We start from the raw sequence: 25,996 nt of genomic DNA, 5'->3' as shown, positions 1-25,996 counted from the left end.
TTTCATTTTTACCCGACTACAGCACAGCCAAGAGGAATTGTTATGATTTTAACAGTCTTAGGACTGACTCACGCCGGAACGGCAGCGGCGCGGCGAGCACTTTCAGTGTGAAAGAATTTTAAACTTTATCTACTTCGTTAAAAGACCAGTATCGCTCGAAAAGGCCGCTCCGGTGTGAGTCGGCCCTTATGTATGTATGAATGTATCATATTCTGTGTGTTCCACCGTAGCGCCTAAACTACTGGGCCGATTTTGATGAATGAGGTGTCAATCGATTCTTTGGACTTATGCTACATCTCATACGTAAAAAAATTGACCTGACGGATGTTACATCCGTACAGTTTATACATATAAATATAATACATAATTAAAACATACTTTTCCCTATATTTCAGCGTTTGATAAGAGTTTATGGTTGGTTTTTAGTATAGAACTTTATAATAACTCTTTCTGGCAAATAAACATAATAACATGTAGGTAGTGTATATATTAACGTCAGGGCATCCCAAAGCGAGCGCGTCATGCCCAGATCCTCCAAGATACACTCTACACAAAGCACACTACTCGCTGTCTGTTGTAGACTTCATGTCCTGAGCCTTCTCCGGCGGCGGAGTGGGACGTGCGGCTCACGATTCACGAACACGATGAAGGTCACCAGTCACAGTGGCAGTGTGAGTTCTCAGCATATGCCTCGTCAGATTACGTTTCTGTGCACTTTTGTAATCTCATAAGTATAACTTACACGAGAAAGGTTTTATACCAGAGTGGGTTCTCATGTGCGCCACTAGATTGCTCTTTCGTGCACTTTTGTAGTTGCATAATTGACACGAGAAAGGTTTTATACCAGTGTGGGTTCTCATGTGCGCCACTAGACTGCTATTGTCTGAAGATTTGTAATTGCATAAATTACACATGAAAGGTTTTATACCAGAGTGGGTTCTCATGTGCGCCACTAGATTGCTCTTTCGTGCACTTTTGTAGTTGCATAATTGACACGAGAAAGGTTTTATACCAGTGTGGGTTCTCATGTGCGCCACTAGACTGCTATTGTCTGAAGATTTGTAATTGCATAAATTACACATGAAAGGTTTTATACCAGTGTGGGTTCCCATGTGCGCCACTAGATGGCTCTTTTGTGCACTTTTGTAGTTGCATGATTGACACGAGAAAGGTTTTATACCAGAGTGGGTTTTCATGTGCTCCACTAGACTGCTATTTCGTGCACATTTGTATTTGCATAACTGACATGAGAAAGGTTTTATACCAGTGTGGGTTCTCATGTGCGCCAATAGATTGCTCTTTCGTGCACTTTTGTAGTTGCATAATTGACACGAGAAAGGTTTTATACCAGTGTGGGTTCTCATGTGCGCCACTAGATTGCTATTGTCTGAAGATTTGTAATTGCATAAATTACACATGAAAGGTTTTATACCAGTGTGGGTTCCCATGTGCGCCACTAGATGGCTCTTTTGTGCACTTTTGTAGTTGCATGATTGACACGAGAAAGGTTTTATACCAGAGTGGGTTTTCATGTGCTCCACTAGACTGCTATTTCGTGCACATTTGTATTTGCATAACTGACATGAGAAAGGTTTTATACCAGTGTGGGTTCTCATGTGCGCCACTAGATTGCTCTTTCGTGCACTTTTGTAGTTGCATAATTGACACGAGAAAGGTTTTATACCAGTGTGGGTTCTCATGTGCGCCACTAGATTGCTATTGTCTGAAGATTTGTAATTGCATAAATTACACATGAAAGGTTTTATACCAGTGTGGGTTCCCATGTGCGCCACTAGATGGCTCTTTTGTGCACTTTTGTAGTTGCATGATTGACACGAGAAAGGTTTTATACCAGAGTGGGTTTTCATGTGCTCCACTAGACTGCTATTTCGTGCACATTTGTATTTGCATAACTGACATGAGAAAGGTTTTATACCAGAGTGGGTTGTCATGTGCCTCACTAGATTGCTATTTCGTGCACATTTGTAATTGCATAACTTGCAAGAAAATGGCTTTTCGCCAGTGTGAGTTCGCATGTGTATCTTCAGATGGCTTGGATACTTACAATCGTACTGGCAAATCTTGCAAGTGAACTGTGTTACTTCAGCGTGAGTCTTTATGTGTTTTACTAAGAGACTTTTTCGTTTAAACGCTTTTCGACAAATATCACATTTGAACCGACTATCCTCAGTGTGTGAACTAGTTTGTAATGAACATTGTACATTAATGACATTCTTTAAACAATCAGTTTTGCTTTGTACAGTTTTCGATACAACTTCTTGTACATAATTAGTGACTGGTTCAACATATTCTGTCGTAGAGACTTCATTCTTACTTGTTGCCTGATAACTGATATCTTTGGACACAATGTTCTGACTGACACAAGACCTAACAGCCTTTCTGTGTTGTCTAGGTACGACTTTCTTGGAGAAAATATCATACAGTTTGACAAAACAATCTGTTAATCTGAAGTTTGTATCGGCTACTTCAGGTGGGGACACTTTTACTTCGTTACTTGTCGTTAGACTCGCAGGCAGCGGAGCGACTGAAACGAAACAGTTTTATTATTTCCTTGTTATATGTGTTAAATGTAAAATGATAAAAAACGCCATATCTTACCAAAGGGTTGGGCAGAATGTGCAGAAGGGCTGGAGTCTGCCTGCCTGTGAAATATATTATCAGAATGTATCTGGAGAGTACTGGGAAGCCACTTGTCAGTTTGCAGCTGTACTACATGTAGCAGGTTAGTGAGGGGGAAAGGGTAATAAGCTACTAGTACAAAGGTACACTAAGGCGCGAGGCAACTACAATGAAACACGTAGACACTAGTGCGAAATCGTGATCCACACACGGCGCAATCGTTCTGTGACGAGACTCTCAGAATAATTCTAGTTTCCTTCAAATCGGACGAGTTTCATATGTCGAGTTCTAGTGACGAGGATATTATTGCCATGTATTTGTATCTGCGACAAACAATGATGAACAACGTGGGAACATCCTTACTTCATCAAAAATATGTTACCAAATTACAATATACAATCCTGGAACAGATATTTCTCAACCTTCAACACAAACTTAACGGTTTGTTGTTCTAACATTTGCAAAAGCGCGCCAAATTTGATGAAAACACAGCGTGAACTCTATACACATAGCGTAATTGAATGGGCCGGGAATTAAATTGCGTTATAAAGAGGTTTCTTAAATGAAGAGTACAAGGAAACAATAAACCAAAACGAACCTTAGCAATTCCTACATCATGGAGTTTTTCGTTAGTTAGAAGTTCGCAATATAGTTTCACGTTTCGCGTACCTAATTACAACAAGACGGAGTGCAACTAATCAGTGAAACGTTTTAATCACGTCTTAAACTAGTTGCGATATGTGTGGTTTCATATAAGACTACATAGCCATGAAACTGAAATGGGTTGTAGTTTCATCACTTTCGAGCTGCGTCGTGTGTTCTAGGCCTAACTGTAACTCAAACTAGACGTTATTGGCACTGGCAGGAGTGGCAGGTATACTGACTTGTTCTCAGTGATGAGTGAAGAGTGTGAGCAGCTAGAGCTCACAGCTGTATGAGGCTTGCATACTTGTGACGTCTCACATTCACCATCACCATCACCGTTCTGCCAAACACAAAAAAAAAATGCATGTGGAACCTTAATACACAATAGAAGTATAACTAACAGCACAAGGGAATCTTTTTCTATAAAATGAGATGGCAAAAGGTTCTCAATATAGGACTTATAATCTATATCATTAATCTATAGTATGCAATAGTTTGAGATTACAATCGGGGTATGAGGCGGGGGACGCCCCGCACACCCGCAGCGGGTAAGCGCGGGGGCTGTGCGGGGCATCACCACCCCAGTTGCTATTTCAACCTGTCACGCACTATTTAAGGTAACTATTACCTCGATAGAAGATGGCGGCCTAAGGACAGCTGATCTGTTTGGCGGCCATTTTCCGTGGGATGTATGAACGTTACTTCCGTCCGTAAAAAGATCTGAATTACTCTCAAGTCGAGACTAAAGAAATTTTGAAATTTTGCTTCAAAAATTCCATCCCTCCACTACAACATAAGCTATTATATTATGAATGAACTTATCAAGTGGATGAAAAACTATCTCACCTCGAGCTTTACACTCATATGTCGCGTGTATGAATGTTTCGTCTTGAGAGCTTTGTGAAGAGCTTCATCCAGTGATTTTGCTTCCAACATAATGCTATAGTCAGATATGTCTTCCTCATTAGAAGTTGCAAACTCATCTTCAACAGTTACTGCATTATTGTCATCTTCATTCACCACTTCTGAGTCCTCATCAACCGACATAGAGTCATCACTTCCTTCAGTTTTCACTAGAACTTGGTGGTCTGTCTCCTCTAATTCAGTTTGTTCGTCTTCCGAGGGGTGTTCTACTATGTATAAGTCACAGTGGTCGGGTCCTAGCGTTGTCAACCCCATACTACTCTCTAGTTGGTGTTTTGTGCGGCTTATCATTTTGATATGTCGCTTTGTTATCTGTTGAGGCACAAGGTAAATGTTCAATATGTAAAGTACAAAGATAATATAGAAAGAATGCAAGTTTAAAAGCAAAGCTGGATCTAATAAGTTCATATGTATTATGTACTCACTAATTTGTGTTTTTCAACTAAGTCCATCATCAGTGCACGGGCTCTCAAGCTCTTGTCTCTAAATCTGCTAAAGTTTAGTAATCTCTGAGCACATTGCACACAAAGTGTTTGTTTTAGGTTTCCTTGCTCACACAACTGAAACAGCAACATAGACTCAATACTTTAATATACATGACTCTACCCTGTGAGTGCATACAACACATCAATAGTAATAAATTAACAACTTACGGGATGTCCAGTTAACTTTTCATATGCTTCATCCAAGTTATATTTCTTCATTAGAAACAGCTTACTGTCAGTGTCAAGGCATATCATGCAAACCTGTAAATATACAACTAGGTAGTTACTTCTACAGTTCTGTTTCCATGCTGTGCTGCAACAGGTGAGGAAAAAGGCAAATTCAGACACAGTAAGTACATCTTAGCTCCTTCTCCTTCCTCAGCCACACTTGATCTCGAGTTTCTTTTGATTTACTTAAAACTAACAATACACAACGGGACATTATGAGTTACCTGCACCATTGAAGGAATAGCACCAGCACCAATTTGCCTTGAGCCACTTTCTGTTTCATAAAGGTCATCATTTAGAAAATGCTGCGAGCAGACCACTGCAGAGTCCGGTAGACTGTCTTGTTTGCCGAGGGCTCGGAGCCAAGCAGCGCGGAGATGCACTTCACTTGGGAAACTGGAAATTACCTTTCATGTTATATATAACAAACCTAGATCATAGTGAATTTTGTTTTACACATTAGAACCACTCATGTTTTATACAGTAGGTAGTCAGTTATATTTCAAGTATACACAGACACACTTTGATATCTCCTTGGAAGCTCTTGCTCTGCTGCAAGTAGGCTGCGGAACAGAGTTCCAATGACCAGCAGCGTGACCTGATCTGTACTAACTGCCCACTGCTGCTACTGCTGTGCTCACACCAGCCGTCAGCACAGAACTGACCAAGAGCACAGAATATAATATTATTATAATGACTTTAAACTCAACTTTAACATTCTGGAGTTTGACAAGAGAGAACTCGACCACCACTTGGGAGTCAACTCAAATATACTCACCCATGAAAACTAATCTCCTTCTCTTCTCCCTCTGATGGTGATGCATTGGCCAAAGTATTTTTGCAGAAAGGCACACAACACCGCATTTTTAATGCCTAGTTTTTTACCTATATAGAGTCAGAGTTTCACAGATTAATAGGGATATGAGTTTTTAATGCGTTTGAGAAATGAATTTTTTCTACCCGATAATTTAGTACGAATAATAAGAAGAGTAGAATATTTGCCAAAGATGTTGAAGAATATAATTAAGTATAATTATTTACTTACTCCATGTACTCTACATTTTTTCTTCACAGAGTACCTACTTTTTTAGTTTTCTTTTTGGCTTCACCCAATCTTTGACCCAATTTCGTCTTTGCTTGTCTCTGCTTTTGTTTCCAACTTGGACATCATGTTTGTATGTCTATGAATTTAAACTTTTCAATGAAAGGCGAAAATATGGACACCAAAAAAGTACCTACTTTGTGATTAAAAAACGTACTTATGCATTAAAAAGTAAAAACTCTAATCCCTATTAATCAGATTCTAGGTAAAAAAGTAAAAACTAGGCATTAAAAATGCGGTGTTGTGTGCCTTTCTGCAAAAATACTTCGGCCAATGTATCACCATCAGAGGGAGAAGGGAAGGAGATTAGTTTTCATCGGTGAGTATATTTGAGTTGACTCGCAAGTCGTAGTCGAGTTCTCTCTTGTCAAACTGCAGAATGTAAGTTGAGAGTATAAAGTCTTAAGCATTATAATAATATTATATTCTGTGCTCTTGGTCAGTTCTGTGCTGACGGCTGGTGTGAGCACAGCAGTAGCAGCAGTGGGCAGTTAGCACAGATCAGGTCACGCTGCTGGTCATTGGAACTCTGTTCCGCAGCCTACTTGCAGCAGAGCAAGAGCTTCCAAGGAGATATCAAAGTGTGTCTGTGTATACTTGAAATATAACTGACTACCTACTGTATAAAACATGAGTGGTTCTAATGTGTACAACAAATGTCACTATGATTTAGGTTTGTTATATATAACATGGAAGGTAATTTCCAGTTTCCCAAGTGAAGTGCATCTCCGCGCTGCTTGGCTCCGAGCCCTCGGCAAACAAGACAGTCTACCGGACTCTGCAGTGGTCTGCTCGCAGCATTTTCTAAATGATGACCTTTATGAAACAGAAAGTGGCTTAAGGCAAATTGGTGCTGGTGCTATTCCTTCAATGGTGCAGGTAACTCATAATGTCCTGTTGTGTATTGTTAGTTGTAAGTAAATCAAAAGAAACTCGAGATCAAGTGTGGCTGAGGAAGGAGAAGGAGCTAAGATGTACTTACTGTGTCTGAATTTGCCTTTTTCCTCACCTGTTGCAGCAAAGCATGGAAACAGAACTGTACCTAGTTGTATATTTACAGGTTTGCACAATATGCCTTGACACTGACAGTAAGCTGTTTCTAATGAAGAAATATAACTTGGATGAAGCATATGAAAAGTTAACTGGACATCCCGTAAGTTGTTAATTTATTACTATTGATGTGTTGTATGCACTCACAGGGTAGAGTCATGTATATTAAAGTATTGAGTCTATGTTGCTGTTTCAGTTGTGTGAGCAAGGAAACCTAAAACAAACACTTTGTGTGCAATGTGCTCAGAGATTACTAAACTTTAGCAGATTTAGAGACAAGAGCTTGAGAGCCCGTGCACTGATGATGGACTTAGTTGAAAAACATGAATTAGTGAGTACATAATACATATGAACTTATTAGATCCAGCTTTGCTTTTAAACTTGCATTCTTTCTATATTATCTTTGTACTTTACATATTGAACATTTACCTTGTGCCTCAACAGATAACAAAGCGACATATCAAAATGATAAGCCGCACAAAACACCAACTAGAGAGTAGTATGGGGTTGACAACGCTAGGACCCGACCACTGTGACTTATACATAGTAGAACACCCCTCGGAAGACGAACAAACTGAATTAGAGGAGACAGACCACCAAGTTCTAGTGAAAACTGAAGGAAGTGATGACTCTATGTCGGTTGATGAGGACTCAGAAGTGGTGAATGAAGATGACAATAATGCAGTAACTGTTGAAGATGAGTTTGCAACTTCTAATGAGGAAGACATATCTGACTATAGCATTATGTTGGAAGCAAAATCACTGGATGAAGCTCTTCACAAAGCTCTCAAGACGAAACATTCATACACGCGACATATGAGTGTAAAGCTCGAGGTGAGATAGTTTTTCATCCACTTGATAAGTTCATTCATAATATAATAGCTTATGTTGTAGTGGAGGGATGGAATTTTTGAAGCAAAATTTCAAAATTTCTTTAGTCTCGACTTGAGAGTAATTCAGATCTTTTTACGGACGGAAGTAACGTTCATACATCCCACGGAAAATGGCCGCCAAACAGATCAGCTGTCCTTAGGCCGCCATCTTCTATTGAGGTAATAGGTACCATATATAGTGCGTGACAGGTTGAAATGGCAACTGGGGTGGTGACGCCCCGCACAGCCCCCGCGCTTACCCGCTGCGGGTGTGCGGGGCGTCCCCCGCCTCATACCCCGATTGTCATCTCAAACTATTGCATACTATAGTTTAATGATATAGATTATAAGTCCTATATTGAAAACCTTTTGCCATCTGCTTTTTATAGAAAAAGATTCCCTTGGGACTTCGTCTGTGATGGCGTTTGCTGGCGCGCGTGCTGTGCTTGTTAGGAGTGTTTTTTTGTTAAGAGTGGCTGGTTTTTGTGTTAGTTGGTGTTTTTTGGTGGTGGAACTGACTGGGAAGCGCTCTAAAGGGGCGCCGCGTGTATGTCGGCGGGCGCCGGCGCAGACGGAGTCCATACTTGTAAAAATTCAATAACTTGAAAATATCACAAACTTGACATTGGCTAATCAGAGTAAAGCCAGATTTAAAGAAAAAAAAAAAAGATTCCCTTGTGCTGTTAGTTATACTTCTATTGTGTATTAAGGTTACACATGCATTTTTTTTTGTGTTTGGCAGAACGGTGATGGTGATGGTGAATGTGAGACGTCACAAGTATGCAAGCCTCATACAGCTGTGAGCTCTAGCTGCTCACACTCTTCACTCATCACTGAGAACAAGTCAGTATACCTGCCACTCCTGCCAGTGCCAATAACGTCTAGTTTGAGTTACAGTTAGGCCTAGAACACACGACGCAGCTCGAAAGTGATGAAACTACAACCCATTTCAGTTTCATGGCTATGTAGTCTTATATGAAACCACACATATCGCAACTAGTTTAAGACGTGATTAAAACGTTTCACTGATTAGTTGCACTCCGTCTTGTTGTAATTAGGTACGCGAAACGTGAAACTATATTGCGAACTTCTAACTAACGAAAAACTCCATGATGTAGGAATTGCTAAGGTTCGTTTTGGTTTATTGTTTCCTTGTACTCTTCATTTAAGAAACCTCTTTATAACGCAATTTAATTCCCGGCCCATTCAATTACGCTATGTGTATAGAGTTCACGCTGTGTTTTCATCAAATTTGGCGCGCTTTTGCAAATGTTAGAACAACAAACCGTTAAGTTTGTGTTGAAGGTTGAGAAATATCTGTTCCAGGATTGTATATTGTAATTTGGTAACATATTTTTGATGAAGTAAGGATGTTCCCACGTTGTTCATCATTGTTTGTCGCAGATACAAATACATGGCACTAATATCCTCGTCACTAGAACTCGACATATGAAACTCGTCCGATTTCAAGGAAACTAGAATTATTCTGAGAGTCTCGTCACAGAACGATTGCGCTGTGTGTGGATCACGATTTCGCACTAGTGTCTACGTGTTTCACTGTAGTTGCCTCGCGCCTTAGTGTACCTTTGTACTAGTAGCTTATTACCCTTTCCCCCTCACTAACCTGCTACATGTAGTACAGCTTCAAACTGACAAGTGGCTTCCCAGTACTCTCCAGATACATTCTGATAATATATTTCACAGGCGGGCAGACTCCAGCCCTTCTGCACATTCTGCCCAACCCTTTGGTAAGATATGGCGTTTTTTATCATTTTACATTTAACACATATAACAAGGAAATAATAAAACTGTTTCGTTTCAGTCGCTCCGCTGCCTGCGAGTCTAACGACAAGTAACGAAGTAAAAGTGTCCCCACCTGAAGTAGCCGATACAAACTTCAGATTAACAGATTGTTTTGTCAAACTGTATGATATTTTCTCCAAGAAAGTCGTACCTAGACAACACAGAAAGGCTGTTAGGTCTTGTGTCAGTCAGAACATTGTGTCCAAAGATATCAGTTATCAGGCAACAAGTAAGAATGAAGTCTCTACGACAGAATATGTTGAACCAGTCACTAATTCTGTACAAGAAGTTGTATCGAAAACTGTACAAAGCAAAACTGATTGTTTAAAGAATGTCATTAATGTACAATGTTCATTACAAACTAGTTCACACACTGAGGATAGTCGGTTCATTTGTGATATTAGTCGAAAAGCGTTTAAACGAAAAAGTCTCTTAGTAAAACACATAACGACTCACGCTGAAGTAACACAGTTCACTTGCAAGATTTGCCAGTACGATTGTAAGTATCCAAGCTATCTGAAGATACACATGCGAACTCACACTGGCGAAAAGCCATTTCCTTGCAAGTTATGCAATTACAAATGTGCACGAAATAGCCATCTAGTGGCGCACATGAGAACCCACTCTGGTATAAAACCTTTCTCGTGTCAATTATGCAACTACAAAAGTGCACAAAAGAGCCGTCTGGTGACGCACATGAGAACCCACTCTGGTATAAAACCTTTCTCGTGTCAATTATGCAACTACAAAAGTGCACAAAAGAGCCATCTAGTGGCGCACATGAGAACCCACTCTGGTATAAAACCTTTCTCATGTCAGTTATGCAAATACAAATGTGCACAAAATAGCAGTCTAGTGGAGCACATGAAAACCCACTCTGGTATAAAACCTTTCTCGTGTCAATCATGCAACTACAAAAGTGCACGAAAGAGCCGTCTGGTGACGCACATGAGAACTCACACTGGTATAAAACCTTTCTCATGTCAGTTATGCAATTACAAATGTGCAGAAAACGGCACTCTAGTGACGCACATGAGAACCCACACTGGTATAAAACCTTTCATGTGTAATTTATGCAATTACAAATCTTCATACAATAGCAATCTAGTGAGCCACATGAGAACACACACTGGTATAAAACCTTTCATGTGTAATTTATGCAATTACAAATCTTCATACAATAGCAATCTAGTGAGCCACATGAGAACTCACACTGGTACAAAACCTTTGCACTTTTGAAATCGCATAACTTACAATGCGATTTCAAAAGTGCACATAAACATAATCTGACGAGACATATGCTGAGAACTCACACTGCCACTGGTGACAAGCCTTCATCGTGTTCGTGAATCGTGAGCCGCACGTCCCACTCCGCCGCCGGAGAAGGCTTAGGACATGAAGTCTACAACAGACAGCGAGTAGTGTGCTTTGTGTAGAGTGTATCTTGGAGGACCTGGGCATGACGCGCTCGCTTTGGGATGCCCTGACGTTAATAAATACACTACCTACATGTTATTATTATTATTCTCCAGAAAATAGTTATTATAAAGTTCAATACTAAAGACTGACTACTCCTCTTAACAAACTCTGAAATAGAGGGAAAAATATCTTTAAATATTGTATTTTATTTATGTGTTTAAACTGAGAACTTTCTCCTCTCCATTCGACATCCCTTTCGATTTCAAAAATTTTGAAGCCCACCACTTTTTTGGATGTAACATCCGTCAGGTGAATTTTTTTCGTACTTATAAAACGTAGCCTAAGTGACCCGGACCATAGTAAAGAATCGATTGACACCTCATTCATCAAAGTCGGCCCAGTAGTTTAGGCGCTACGGTGGAACACACAGAATCTGATACATACGTACATAGACTGTTAAAATCATAAAATCAAGAAATTAGCTCTAGTATCGACTAAAACTCACGAATTAGTCGATACTAGGGCTAATTTCTTAAACTGGCCCCTTTCAAGTGAAGATTTTACTGCCATTGGCGCAATTAAAGTGCCATAAGCCTACTTTGTCGTATTAGTTTACAAATTGCGAAAAACCAAATAAAGTTTGAATTTCGCGGGCAGACCCGTCGCTTGCCCTTACAGCGAGAGATCCAGTCGGGCAGTGGGCAGTAGTATGTTCGTTGCAGTCGGGTTTGGTCTCCTCTCGTCGGCAGTCAAGCTAGGTTTTTCTTCGAGTAGGTAGGTAGGTATTACAAGCATAGATATAATAAGTACCTTCTAGTAATTTTTTAGAAAGAAGAAGGAAGTAAGTCCAGAAGGACATACTTACTGACGGCAACTTTGAACTTACGGCTCGGATGAGCGATCAGGTTACCTGACCGGACGAGTAAGTATTGTACCATATTGTACGTCCAAACAAATGTATGGCTCCTACGCCTTCAGGTAGCCTGACCCAAAGAGTATGTAATCACTACGTGCCTGACCGGACGGGAACTGATGAAAAATCCTGACGTGTATTTGGAGCCTTACATTACATACATTATCGTGGGTCTGTGGTGGCGTTTGCTGGCGCGAGTGTGGTGCCTTTTTGGAGTTTTTTTTTTTTTTTGTTAAGAATGGCCGGTTTTTGTGTTTCGCTGGTGTTTTTTGGTGGTGAAACTGACTGAGAAGCGCTCTAAAGGGGCGCCGCGCTTGTGTCGGCGGCCGGGACAGCGAAGTCCATACTTATATAGTTTCCATAACTTGTAAATAACTACAAACTTGACATTGGCTAATCTTTGTAAAGTCAGAAGAGAGAGAAAGAATTATCGTGATTTTTTTTCATAAAAAGACTGGTACCCAGACCCATAAAATTAATTTAAAAAAATATGTATCAGCTGTCGAAACCTTTTTGACAGAAAAATAAACTTGTTCTTTTGTGGTCTGTAGTTCTTTTTTTTTGGAACCACACGTGTAAATCGTGTGGTATCTGAATATAATTTATTTTTATGTAAAAAATGTTTATAAAATAATACGAAATGAGTTTATACAATTTCAAAAAGATCGCTGTGGTCCCCACGGCCAAGGTAAATATGAATTATTTTAAAAAATAATTTGTATTAATTATTTATAGTGTAAGTATAACCTATAAAACTGTTTTTTTACAGGACTTTATCGATATAATATTATCGAAAACACAAAGAAAAACTCCAACAGTTGTACATAAACACTATAAAATAACACGGATCCGTGCGTTCTATATAAGAAAAGTGAAGTATACGCAACAGAATTTTCACGATAGGCTATCCCGGATTATACAGGTAATTTAGTGTTATTCATTCTCTATTTCTTTAAGTAATTGAACACTATGCTTTTTATGTTATTACTAGCTGATGCCCGCGACTTCGCCTGCCTGGATTTACGTTTTTCAAAATCCCGTGGGAACTTTTTGATTTTCCGGGATATAAAGTAGCCTATGTGTCAATCCAGGGTATAATCTATCTCCATTCCTTTCAGCCAAATCCGTTCAGCCGTTTTTGTGTGATTGAGTAACAAACATCCCAACATCCACACTTTCACATTTATATTATTAGGATATTAGGATTAGGATAAAAGCAAATCTAATTCATAATATCCTAGTCCTTATTATAAATTTTTATGTGAAAGTGTGTTTTTTTCACTATGGTTTGTCATTCAATCCTGTCGCAACAGAGCAACGAATTGACGTGATTTTTGCATAGATATAGTTAGAAACCTGGAGTTACAGCTACTTTTTATCTTGGAAAGTAAAAGAGTTCACATGGGATTTTTGAACAACTAAATCCATATGGACGAAATCACTGGCATTAGTCATTAGCTTATAAATAAAGATGAAAATTGTTGCATAATGAATTCTGTACTTATGTTTCCAAGAAAGATATCCTGGTCGGATATTAGTTTCTTTTTTAAGAAAGCTAAATGGCATGACCAGTGCCTGCCTTCCAATTTGGAAAAATGTGAGGATTTCAGCTTTTACGGTTAGATTAAAAAATTAGGGCCTAATTTATTATGGGTTTATTGTTCCAAAAAGGCAACCAGACAGACAACAAAGTGATTCTATAAGGGTTCTGTTTTTTTTGAGGTATGGAACCCTAAAAATTGGACAAGTGCGAGTCAGGGTCAAGAAAATCAAGAAAACCTATAGGGTACTTCCCGTTGACCTAGAATCATGAAATTTGGCAGGTAGGTAGGTCTTATAGCACAAGCAGAGGAAAAAATCCGATAACTGAGAATTTGTGGTTGCATCACAAAAAAAAAAAAAAAATTAAATGCATGTCAAAATTCAAAGTAATATAACTATACCAAGTGGTGTATCATATGAAAGGGCTTTTCATATGATACACCAATTGATTTATCATGCAAAATGTCAGAAAAATACCAGAGTACGGAAGGAACCCTGCGTGCATGAGTCTGACTCGCACTTGTCTGATTTTTATTAGTATGCATGCATTCTGCTTTAGATAGCTCTCAACCTCAGCAGTGGGACGTTAACAACCTAATACTTCTTGCTTTATATTTTTACAGGAATTTCCCAAGTTAGATGACGTCCATCCGTTCTACGCGGATCTGATGAATGTGCTGTATGACAAGGACCACTACAAGCTGGGGCTGGGACAGCTGAACACTGCTAGACATCTTATAGACAAGTGAGTCACTTTACAGGAATTTCCCAAGTTAGATGACGTCCATCCGTTCTACGCGGATCTGATGAATGTGCTGTATGACAAGGACCACTACAAGCTGGGGCTGGGACAGCTGAACACTGCTAGACATCTTATAGACAAGTGAGTCACTTTACAGGAATTTCCCAAGTTAGATGACGTCCATCCATTCTACGCGTTATGTCAAAACATTATATCCGTAAGGTCAATTTTTTGACCTTACATGAAAAAAAGTGGGGGTCTCCAAAATTTTTTTTTTTTTGCTATTGTATCAAGTGGGGTGTCAAATGAAAGAGGAGAAAATTCTGAGTTCATAAATATAAATGTACTACAACATTAAAATATACCAAGGGACAGAAAAACAATTTTATTAAAATATTTATATTAATACAATCGCAGTGGGGTTTTTGGTTTTCAACTTTACCTTGTTATTATTATCATCAACCAACCATTATTGAGTTATCTCAGTGTAGCGAAGGACTACGTGCGCCTGCTCAAGTTCGGCGACTCGCTGTATCGATGCAAGCAGCTCAAGCGCGCCGCGCTGGGGCGCATGGCCACCATCATGAAGAGACAGGCTGCCAATCTGACGTATCTTGAACAGGTAAGGAGATACCTTTTTGTTTTTTTTCTCTCGTCTTTACAAATATTAGCCAATGTCAAGTTTGTAGTTATTTAGGTATAAGTTACTTTTAACAAAAAAAAAAAAGGCACCGCACGCCAACACAGACGAAGTCGAGATACCTTTTAATGTCTTAATGTTTCAAGAACCATAGAAATCAATAGCCATAGCAAGTGTCATGGGCGGATCTTTATAAGAGACTAGAGGATGGAGGAGACTAGAAATTTCATACAAATTGGTTCCCACAGGATTTCTAAAAACCCATCTTTGATTTTCCGGGATAAAAAGTAGCCTGTGTCCGTCCACGAGATATAAGCTAACCCTTTACTAAATTTCGTCAGAACCGGTTCAACTGATTTCGTCAGAATCGGTTCAACTGTTGGGCCGTGCAAAGGTAGCAGACAGACAGACAGACAGACTTTCGCATTTATTATATTAGTATGGATTTTTGGGCTGCAACCCCATAGCCACAAATTCACGGTTTTCAGATTTCTTCCTACCTACCTACCTGCCAAATTCTATCTGATTCTAGGTCAACGTGAAGTATACCCTATAGGTTTTCTTGACACACAACAGACGGACAGACAGACAACAAAGTGATCCTATAATATATTCCGTTTTTCCTTTCGAGGTACGGAACCTTAAATATTAAAATGTGTTCATGAATAAATAATTAGTTTACTTAAATTACATGTAGATGGCCCTGTCCGTCATTAACTTGCAGTGTTCTATATAAAAGTGTTTACCTATCTTGTGCGACGTACGGAACCCTGCGTGTGCGAATCCGACTCACGATTGACCGATTTTTTTGCCGCCAGGTGCGTCAACACTTGGCGCGTCTGCCGTCCATAGATCCCTACACTCGCACCATCATCATCTGCGGGTTCCCAAATGTGGGCAAATCCAGCTTTATTAACAAGGTCAGTTCTATATAGTCAACCTTAAGGTAAATGACACGGGTCTGCCCGCGAAATTCAAATTTAATTTGGTTTTTCGCAATTTGTAAACTAATAAAAGATTTTTATATGTATAAACATGTGGAGATGATACTGCCCGTGGTGCAATTAGAATGCCATAAGCCTACTTTGTTGTATTAGTTTACGAATTGCGAAAAACCGAATGAAATTTGAATTTCACAGGTAGACCTGTCTCATGCACTTTAATAGGATAGTCTAGTTGTATATGTACAAAATGAGATTTTTTCAAAGAAATTACCAGTTTGTACTTGCATAAAAGTAACAATAATTCTAAAGGGCTTTGAAGATTTTGGCCTACCTAGTAGTTGGACTTTTTTTTTCAAAGTAGTGGCCACACGAAGCCTATATTATTCAATAGCTGGCATCAATACAAATAAGTATCGTATTAGACACAATCTTCCAAAGTGTGTAGTTATCGAAATATAAGCTATCTTGTGCTGGTGCCTAGCTAGCCACCAGTACAGGTTTTATGCGTGGCCGCCATTCTGAAGAAAAAAAATGGCGGACTACTAGACAGGCCAGGCTTCAGACTAAAATATTCAAACCACTTTTCAGATTACCAGAGCTGATGTAGAGGTTCAACCCTACGCATTTACAACAAAAAGCTTATACGTCGGTCATACAGACTACAAATACTTGAGATGGCAAGTGATTGACACCCCTGGAATCCTGGACCATCCATTGGAAGAGAGAAACGTGATAGAAATGCAGGCGGTGACAGCCCTAGCGCACCTCAGGGCTGCCGTGCTCTACTTTATAGACCCGTCTGAACAGTGCGGCCACAGTATTGAGGAACAGGTAATTACTGACGTGACAACCCTTGCATTGACGTGACAGAAATGCAGGCGGTGACAGCCCTAGTGGAAATCGGTTCAGCGGTTGGGCCGTGAAAACGTAGCAGACAGACAGACACACACTTTCGAAATTATAATATTGGTATGGATTATTGTAAAAATATTTTGTTTTCAGATTTCCCTCTTCGATAGTATCCGGCCACTTTTCTCCAACAAGCCCTTGATAGTGGTCCTCAACAAAATAGACGTGGTCAAACCTGAGGAGTTGGCCGCCAACAAACGCGCGCTCATCGAGGAGTTGGAGGCCACTTGCGCCAAGGGGAACCTCGTCAAGTGAGTACACCAACCTGACTTATGACGCATGCAGCCCCCCCTCCACTGCTAAACATGAAGGTAAAGCCAAGCAAAACACAGCACCACACAAACCCCAAAACCACTCGACGCACGTTTCGCCCCGACACCGGAGCATCCTCAGGAGGTGTAGAATGCTCCAATGCGTATGGACTTCTGCAAAATAACGCCTGCTTCTATACAAAACTACATTTGACTTAGTCATCGCAGACCAGATCCGACTTGGCCAAAGCAGATTAAAGCTGAAATCCCTTGATCCGATCCTGTCTAACTAGATTTGAGTCCACAATTTGCATTAGAAGAAGTTATAATGTTATACATTTATCAGTAAAATGTAACACCCCCATTCTTCACTTGCGCCAAGGCCAAAATTTCTATTTAGGCCAAATTTAGAGGGTTAATATAAAAATTATAAAATTTAAAAAAACTACCCACGCTTTACTTCATAATAATTTCAAATCTTTTTAGTTTGTGTACAAAAAATGTTTTCTTTTGCCAAAAACAGGCGTAATTCCAAACGTCAATTAGCAAATATCACTTTAACCGTTTTTGGTTTAAAAATCTTGAATTTCAAGCAAAATTCATTCACTTTGCCTCTCTCAGGGCGAGTTGCAGTTAGAGGGAAAGGGTGACGCGCACAGATAACGTTATTTCCTTCATCTGTGGAAACTGCACTATTTTAGGTTCCACTTGCCAACGAGTTATCCCTTTGATGAAGCAGGCTCTTAAGAATGACATGTTTTGGGTGTCTTTAACCCCCGACCCAAAAGGAGGGGTGCTTAAAGTTTGACATGTGTATCTGTGTATCTGTTTGTGGCATCGTAGCTCCTAAACTAATGAACCGATTTTAATTTAGTTTTTTTTGTTTGAAAGGTGGCTTGATCGAAAGTGTTCTTAGCTATAATCCAAGAAAATTGGTTCAGCCGTTTGAAAGTTATCAGCTCTTTTCTAGTTACTGTAACCTTCACTTGTCGGGGGTGTTATAAATTTTTAATTTATACTTGTATGTACAGTAAAAATCTGTCCCTAAATATTACAAGTGGCCTTACACTTTGCAGCGCGGACACAAACTCGGAGCTTCGTACTGTGCCCGTGATGAGGATGTCCACTGTCACGGAGGAGGGCGTCCAGGAGGTGAAGATCGAGGCCTGCGAGAGGCTGCTGGGCCACAGGGTCACCGAGAAGATGAGGACCAAGAAGGTAACTCCACTCTGTTCCCTCACTCTCACACAAGTGTTCAGGAGGTGAAGGTCCATCAAGGTCTGTTAACTTCCCGTTGACCTAGAATCATGAAATTTGGCAGGTGGGTAGGTCTTATAGCACAAGTATGTATAGGAATAAATCCCAAAACTGAATTTGTGGTTACAGCAATATGTGTTTTAATTTTCAAAGTAAGATAACTATACCAAGTGGGGTAGCATTTGAAAGGGCTTTACCTGTACATTCGAAAACAGATTTTTATTTATTTTTAGGCATAATAGTTTTTGATTTATCATGCAAAATGTCGGAAAAAATACCCGAGTGCGGAACCCTCGTTGCGCGAGTGTGACTCGCACTTGGCCGGTTTTTTTTTCGTTTTGAGGAATCATAAAATCAAACATTTATGGATTGAATTTACAATCTGTTTTTTTTGAAGCGGTTAAAGACTTATGTTTTGAATGTCACTAAATCGCGAGCGTTTTATAACACGAAGTTAATTATAATTACCTACTTACATTAGAATGTCATGATTTCAGTTTGGATTTGTATAACTATAGTTTTGTAGTTCAGTATCGTAGATATTTAAGAGGAATGTGCAACATCCGCATAAACTCAAGAGAATTTCAGGATGTCAAGAGGAATCATGTAAAACTAGTCTTTGGTTCAAATAAAGACATAAAAAAAAACCGGCCAAATGCGAGTCGGACTCGCGTACCGGATATTTTTGCGGATATTTTGCACGATAAATCAAAAACTATTATGCATAAAAATAATTAAAAATCTGTTTTAGAATGTACAGGTAAAGCACTTTCATGATACCCCACTTGGTATACTTAGTTTGAAAATTGAAACACATTTTAATTTTTTTTAATGATGTAACCACAAATTCACGGTTTTCGGATTTATTCCTGTACTTGTGCTATAAGACCTACCTACCTGCCAAATTTCATGATTCTAGGTCAACGGGAAGTACCCTATTAGTTTTCTTGACAGACACGACGGACGGACGGACAGACAACAAAGTGATCCTATAAGGGTTCCGTTTTTCCATTTGAAACTCTAAAAACAGGTGGACGGAATCCTCAACCGTCTCCACGTAGCGGTGCCCTCCCCGCGGGACAACAAGGTCCGACCCCCCGTGCTGCCGCCGGGGGTCCTGGAGAAGCAACAGAAGAAAGCGGAGAGAGAGTCGAGGAAACGCAAGCTCGAGAGGGAGATTGAGCTTGAACAGGGAGATGACTATGTGCTGGGTAAGTGGAGGCTAATCTATTCCAAATATCCTCTGCCGCGAATCGAACCCGGGACCTCCCACTAATACGACCACGGCGATCATCACTGCGCCCGGGGAGGTCGTCAATTTGAGCATCGGCTAATGATGATTCATGATTATTACGGCTACTCAGAAAAGCAGACATTATTTAAAAAAAAATGTAGTGTTAGCAGTACTCTACTAAGATTACAATCTATATTCTACATACATACTTACTAATATTATAAATGCGAAAGTGTGTCTGTCTGTCTGCTACGCTTTCACGGCTCAACCACTCAACCGATTTTAATGAAATTTTGTACAGACTTAGGATACATTCCGGGGAAGGACATAGGCTACTTTTTATCCCGGAAAAACAAACAGTTCCCGCGCGATTCCTAAAACTCATCCGCTTGACCGATTTGTATGAAATTTGGTACTGAGAGACACTTTGTTCTTGTGTTCTTTGAATTGCACTAGCACTACACTTTCACTAATACATTATTTAAATAACTTTAACTAATTAATTATTATTGAAATGTCCTCCCAAAACCTACGCGAAGACACAGATCCAACGCGTACATGTTATCCGAGAGTATTAATCTAAAAAAGGACTTCGTCTGTGGTGGCGTTTGCTGGCGCGCGTGTTGTGACTTTTTGGAGTGTTTTTTTGTTAGAAGTGGCCGGTTTTTGTGTCCCGCTGGTGTTTATTGGTTGTGGAACTGACTGGGAAGCGCTCTAAAGGGGCGCCGCGCGTGTGTCGGCGGGCGCCGGCACAGACGAAGTCCATACTTATACGTATAGTTTCCCTAACTTGTAAATAACTACAAACTTGACATTGGCTAATCAGTGTAAAGCCAGACGAGAGAGAGATAATCTAAAAAACTAGTGCCAAAATAAACAATGATGTTTTATTCCAGACCTCCAGAAGAACTACTCGGATATTGCGGAGGAAGAACGTCACGATCCCATCCCAGAGTTCTGGGAGGGGCACAACATTGCCGACTACATCGACCCGGACATATTTGAAGTAAGAACTAACTACTTGACTACCCCCTATTTTACCTCCTTAGGGGTTGAATTTTTAACAATCTTAGCGCATGTCTATGTCATAATAGTTGTACATGCCAAATTTCCGCCCGATCCGTCCTATGGTTTGAGCTATCTCTTAAAACCGTTTCATAAACTACTATTATACATTTTCGGTACTTTGTAAAAGTTTGTTTGAATCTAAAATCTTTCCATATGATAATAAAGGCCCGATCGAAGCTGAGTACGGAACCCTCGGTGCGCGAGTCTGACTCGCACTTGATTCATTTTAACTGATTTCCTAGATTTTATGATTGATTTCGTCCTTGTTTTAGAAACTGGCTGAATTGGAGAAGGAGGAGGAGTCGAGAATGGCCGGTGGGCTGTACGCGGTGCCCAAGATTGAGCTGGACGAGACGATGAAGGAGATCCGAGAGCTGGCCCGACAGATACGGTAACGACACACTCCAGAACAGTTAGGGAACTAGTAACAAAACGTTGAGGCTTCATCTACGCTGGCAGGCGTCAATTGTTACCTACATTTGATATACAACGAACCAAAAGCTTAATCCATACTTAATAATATTATAAATGAGAAAGTGTGTCTGTCTGTCTGTTACGTTTTCACGGCCCAACCGCTACATCCCGGGGAAGGACATAGGCTACTTTTTATCACGGAAAATCAAAGAGCTCCTACGGGATTTAAAAAACCGAAATCCACGCGGGCGAAGTCGCGGGCATCCCCTAGTTTGCTACAATCCGCTAAACTAGACAAATCTGTATGGTGCAGCATGCGACATGCACCGCCCGCCCTCCCACTGATAAACATGCAGGAAAAGCCAGCCACCAAGCACCACCACCACGCAGCACCACACAAATCCCAAAACCACTCGACGCACGTTTCGCCCCGACACCGGAGCATCCTCAGGAGATGTAGACCTTGCAAAGTATTGCTTGCTTGGTGGCTGGGCATAGGGCTTAAAACTGCGCCAGGGTTGATTATAATATGTAGATATTAATTTGTATTTTTTTTTCAGCAACAAGAAGGCAGTCCTCAAAGACGAGTCTCGTCTCGTGAAGCAGTCGACGAAACCCGTCATGCCGAGAACCAGTCGCGCGAGGGACCGCGGCCGCTCCACCACCAAACTCAGAGACGAGATGGAGAAACTTGGTAAGCCTTTACAAGTTTGTTACTATCAGTGCCTCTGCTATCAGCTACTAGTGCAGCTTTCATTAGTGAGAGAAAGACTCGTAGACGAGATGGAGAAGATTATTACAAGTTTGTCGCTCCTAACTCCTACATCGCCACTACTAGTGATCATTCGCGAGAGATAAAGACTCAAAAACGAGATGGAGAAACTTGGTAAGATGTTGTTTTTCCTTAGAAATTCTCACTCATTTCATATTATCGACGGCAAAAATAATATTATAGTCTATTTTTGGTTTTTATAATGAAAACCTGTCTTTTTTGTGTAAGAAATGTATCAATATGACGTATTTTATTCCCAGGCGTGGACATGTCGGACACAAAGCAGGCCAACTTCACAAAGACGCGATCGCGGTCGCGTTCGCAGTCCGCGACTGTCGCGAAACGCGCGCGCGTCGCGTCGCGCTCCGTCAGCAAGCCGGCCAGAGACGAACAAGGGGTCAAAGACGTCGCTGTGAGTATTGCCTTGAAGATCCTCGATCTTTAAGATACCCAAATAAACTTATTTTTACAAAAGCTATCATCTTTACACACATTATGCAAAGAAAGAAATTCTATTTCTGAGGTGGAAGCGACGAGTTTGCCCGCGTCATTCAAATTTAATTTGGTTTGGTTGGTAAAACTAAACCCTTTCAAGTAAAGATTTTTATATAAACCTGTGAGGATGATACTGCCATTGTCGCAATTGAAATGCCATAAGCCTACGTTGTCGTATCAGTTTACGAATTGCGATAAACCAAATTAAATTTGAATTTCGCGGACAGACCCGTCGCATGCCCCTTAATATAAATATTACGCTTACTGCGCTCGTGCTCCTGTATCGTGGCCCGATCGAAGCTGAACGCAGTCAAATACTGTGTGTCAGTCAAAGCGCGGCCGAAATTATACGTTTGTCGTTATGGTCGCACGATGGTGCTGTTTACACCGTTGTGCATTACCCACGACAAAAACAACGATTCAAAACGTCATAATAATTAGGTGCATTTCCGCCTTGGACAGCCAGGTTGATCCGTTACGCAAAAAATTACGGGTTAATCGCGGTGAAATAGTTCGTATTTTTTTTTTGCACTAAGACTCCATGGCCTCTTAAATTAGGTTATTTATATTAATTATATGCTTTGCCTATATAGTTAGTCTTATAATATTTTTGCAAAAAAACGTATTAAAAATTAATGAAAATGTAAAAATTATGAAATTTTCCCAAATACGTACATGCAAATTAGATTTTTAAATCAGTATTTCACATTTTCGATCTCGAAAATAATGTGAGATTGTAAAACTTCAGAACTATTTTTTTTCCTTTAAAACAAAAACTAATTTAAATACCTACTTTCTAGCCCCATCCAATTTTTTGTTTTAAAAAAATTCACTAATAAGTCAAGTACCTAAGCTAAAATTGAAAACAAACTTTTGGATAACATTTTTATTCTCCACAGATGCGAAAGAGAGCGAAGAATCTTGCTCACGTGGCCATCGCGAAGAAGACGAAGAAGATGGGTCTCAAGGGAGAAGCCGACCGCTTCATCGGCACCAAGAAGCCCAAGCATCTGTTCTCCGGCAAGCGCGGCGTCGGCAAGACCGACCGCCGGTAGTGTGCGACCACCTTTATGTGCAGTGTGCGCTCATGTTCAACGATAGGGTTATACTATCTTTATGTACTAATTTGTTTGAAATAAAGTACTTATATTTTATCATTCAACTTGTTTTTTTTGACGTGACAACGTCTTATAATTCGATAGAGCCGGCTGCACGCACGAAAAAACATGACTCATGCGGCGTTACCTCGCTCTGAGGCGTTCCATGTAAGGCTTGAAGTGCAAGCGAGAGCGCGGAACGAGTGACAAAGAAGCACAATCGGCCTTTGTCGTCACGTTCAACTATCGTCAGTAAACCGACTTTACAGACAACCAATTTTTTTTTAAATAAGAACCGTTAAGGTTTGGATTGTCCTTCCAGCGTCCATTTCTTACGCCGTATACCTTGAGTACCTTCCGTCAATACAAAAGTGAGTAGGCATCATTGTTTATAAGTTGCTTACTATAAAACATGATGATGAAAAATTCTATGTATCAGTAAGAGTCCAATCGTGTGGGTCATCCTCATCAACCCGTCGCCGCCTCACTACTGAGCACGGGTCTCCTCTCAGAATGAGAAGGGTTTGGTCATAATCTACCACGCTGCTGACCAAGTGCGGATTGGCAGAGTTCACACGCCTTTTAAACATTATTGAGAATTCTCAGGCTTGCATGCATCGTGTGGGTTAGTCAAAAAAAATAAAACACAAAATATAGCAAAATGAATGGCACATTTATATTTAATTAATATTATTCATTTTTATAATTAGAACTTTCTTGTAATCATATTATTTTTAAACTATGCATTTGAACTGAACAACCGCTCCGACGCCGCCCCGACTGGTCGCGCGACCGCAAGCGACCGTTGGCGGTCAGTTACGCGACTATTGGCGATAGTTGGGCGACCATTGACGACAGTTGCGCGACTATTGGAAATAGTTGCGCGACCATTGGCGATGTTTACGCAACTATTGGAAATAGTTGTGCGACTGTTGGCGATAGTTGCGCGACTATAGGCGATAGTTATGCGATCGTTGGCGGAAAGTTGTGCGACTATTTCCGGACAGTTGCGCGACTATTGGCGATAGTTGCGCGACCGGGGGCGGTTAACAAAATAAAAAATTGCAAACAAAAGCCTCATAAGGTAGGTACAATCACCAGGATTGTCTCGGAATAGAACAGAACATCTCCAGTGCCTTAATAAATTACTGATGGTACTTGTCCAATACGAATACAAAAATAATAATTCATATAGTGCGTAAACTTTGAGAAGGAATCCGCCATATTTGCTCCCATATGTGAACTGTCATGTCAAATGTACTAATATCTCAAACAAAGAAGCAAGATGGACTCGATATCAAAATAATTATACCTTGTTAGAGCAAGCTAAGTGTATGGAAAAGTTCTGAAGAATGATAAGGACAAAACACAATTTTTTTTTGTCTTTCCTTAGCTTAGCTTTTTTTGTTGCGCACAGTTGACATCTGTGCCCAAAAAGCCTCTGTGATAGTAATTTATTGCCAATATTTCAAGTTTTTATTTAGTTTTCTGTTATAAATTTAGTGTTGAAGGTGAAAGAAAGCCATTTATGGTGCATTTATGAGTGATCGGCTGTAACAACCAAAGTATGATTGGTTTTGTCTCTTTTAGGGAAGGATACCCGTCTGACAAGTCCACCTTGATTCTTAGGCCGAGATCTATAGACCACACTTTGACTTTGCTCAGACTTAAGTCACTGTTAAAACGAGACAGCGTTATACCGCTGGCATAAACCTGTCTCGTTTTAACTGAAACTTAAGTCTGAGGAAAATCAAAGTGCACTCTATAGATTTCGACTTTAGTCTGAGACTAATATAGTCCTTAATCTAAGAGTAAACCGTACTTTTGACATGACAGTTGACACATAGACCAAAAATGACGAATCCTCAAAATTCACGCAAGTGTACAATACGTCACAGTATATTTCCCAAAAAGTTGCACCCTGATTGGCTATGACATTCAAATCTTAATAATTTTTACGTCTTTGACAGTTCTTGTATAATACATCAAGAAGTGTATAGTCCATACAAAATGACTTCTCACGCGCCATTTTAACTTTGTGTCAAATGTCATGTCAAAAGTTTGGATCACCTTTAAAATAAGGACTAAAATCGTACTTTTGACATGACATTTGACACAAGTTGACACTAAGAAGTCATTTTTTACGCATTATAATGATTTTGACAATATATGCAATATTTTCTCGTAAGACTGTATACGAAAGATGAATTTCATATACCTGTAATTTTTACTGTCAAATTCGTCAGTACTTATATAAAAATGTGTCATAATATTAGACGTAATTTCGATGTATGTCTTTGCCAGTTGTTTTGCATAAAGTGTCAAGTTTAACTTGATTTCGATAAGTGACGTCAAACTTGACAGTAAAATGGTGTCAAATTTGACGTCACATAACGCTGTTTCGTGCGTCCTTACTATTTCAATGTCTTAGAGAATTAGGACTCAGGTTAAGGGTATGAACATACTTTGAACACGATTCGCGAGTCAAAGCATATACTAGATTTTCTATGACCACCATCACACTCAAAATACTATTTGCAGCCTCGCCTG

General features: G+C 40.0%; 4 protein-coding genes and 1 non-coding gene across 5 annotated transcripts in view; 4 read left to right on the top strand and 1 right to left on the bottom strand.

The window, feature by feature from the left end:
- The window catches only part of LOC123879011 (zinc finger protein 883-like), a 32,282-nt gene extending 19,171 nt beyond the window's left edge, over positions 1-13,111 (top strand). The window contains exon 2 of the mRNA XM_045926476.1: positions 13,068-13,111. The gene's annotated coding sequence lies outside the window, so the exon portion shown is untranslated. The remainder of the gene's footprint in view (positions 1-13,067) is intronic.
- LOC123879005 (zinc finger protein 329-like) lies at positions 468-5,967 on the bottom strand. The gene is made up of 10 exons (XM_045926462.1): positions 5,701-5,967; positions 5,147-5,318; positions 4,863-4,955; positions 4,635-4,769; positions 4,132-4,521; positions 3,525-3,625; positions 2,620-2,663; positions 1,340-2,545; positions 900-919; positions 468-725 (listed from the first exon to the last, which is right to left on the bottom strand). The coding sequence occupies exons 1-10, from the start codon at positions 5,784-5,786 to the stop codon at positions 627-629; spliced, it is 2,346 nt and encodes a 781-aa protein (XP_045782418.1). The 5' UTR covers positions 5,787-5,967; the 3' UTR covers positions 468-626.
- Positions 5,992-11,364, top strand: LOC123879007 (zinc finger protein 439-like). Its single transcript, XM_045926464.1, has 9 exons — positions 5,992-6,343; positions 6,732-6,903; positions 7,085-7,177; positions 7,271-7,405; positions 7,519-7,908; positions 8,689-8,789; positions 9,651-9,694; positions 9,769-10,906; positions 11,005-11,364. Exons 1-9 carry the CDS (start codon positions 6,258-6,260, stop codon positions 11,096-11,098), a joined length of 2,253 nt encoding a protein of 750 aa, XP_045782420.1. The 5' UTR covers positions 5,992-6,257; the 3' UTR covers positions 11,099-11,364.
- Positions 12,609-23,508, top strand: LOC123879008 (nucleolar GTP-binding protein 1). Its single transcript, XM_045926466.1, has 14 exons — positions 12,609-12,769; positions 12,851-13,003; positions 14,247-14,368; positions 14,852-14,987; positions 15,824-15,925; positions 16,538-16,780; positions 16,952-17,109; positions 18,186-18,327; positions 19,397-19,577; positions 20,497-20,606; positions 20,941-21,059; positions 21,643-21,776; positions 22,115-22,266; positions 23,249-23,508. Exons 1-14 carry the CDS (start codon positions 12,722-12,724, stop codon positions 23,402-23,404), a joined length of 1,956 nt encoding a protein of 651 aa, XP_045782422.1. The 5' UTR covers positions 12,609-12,721; the 3' UTR covers positions 23,405-23,508.
- On the top strand, positions 22,633-22,767 carry LOC123879281. The gene has a single exon (XR_006798978.1). It is a non-coding gene; the product is annotated as a small nucleolar RNA SNORA16B/SNORA16A family (small nucleolar RNA).
- Positions 23,509-25,996: the final 2,488 nt, after the last annotated feature.

This window comes from Maniola jurtina, chromosome 27, assembly GCF_905333055.1.
Source record: "Maniola jurtina chromosome 27, ilManJurt1.1, whole genome shotgun sequence".
Classification (NCBI taxonomy): domain Eukaryota; kingdom Metazoa; phylum Arthropoda; class Insecta; order Lepidoptera; family Nymphalidae; genus Maniola; species Maniola jurtina.
The sequence above is the reverse complement of the archived record's forward strand: the minus strand, read 5'-3'. Positions and strand labels throughout refer to the sequence as shown.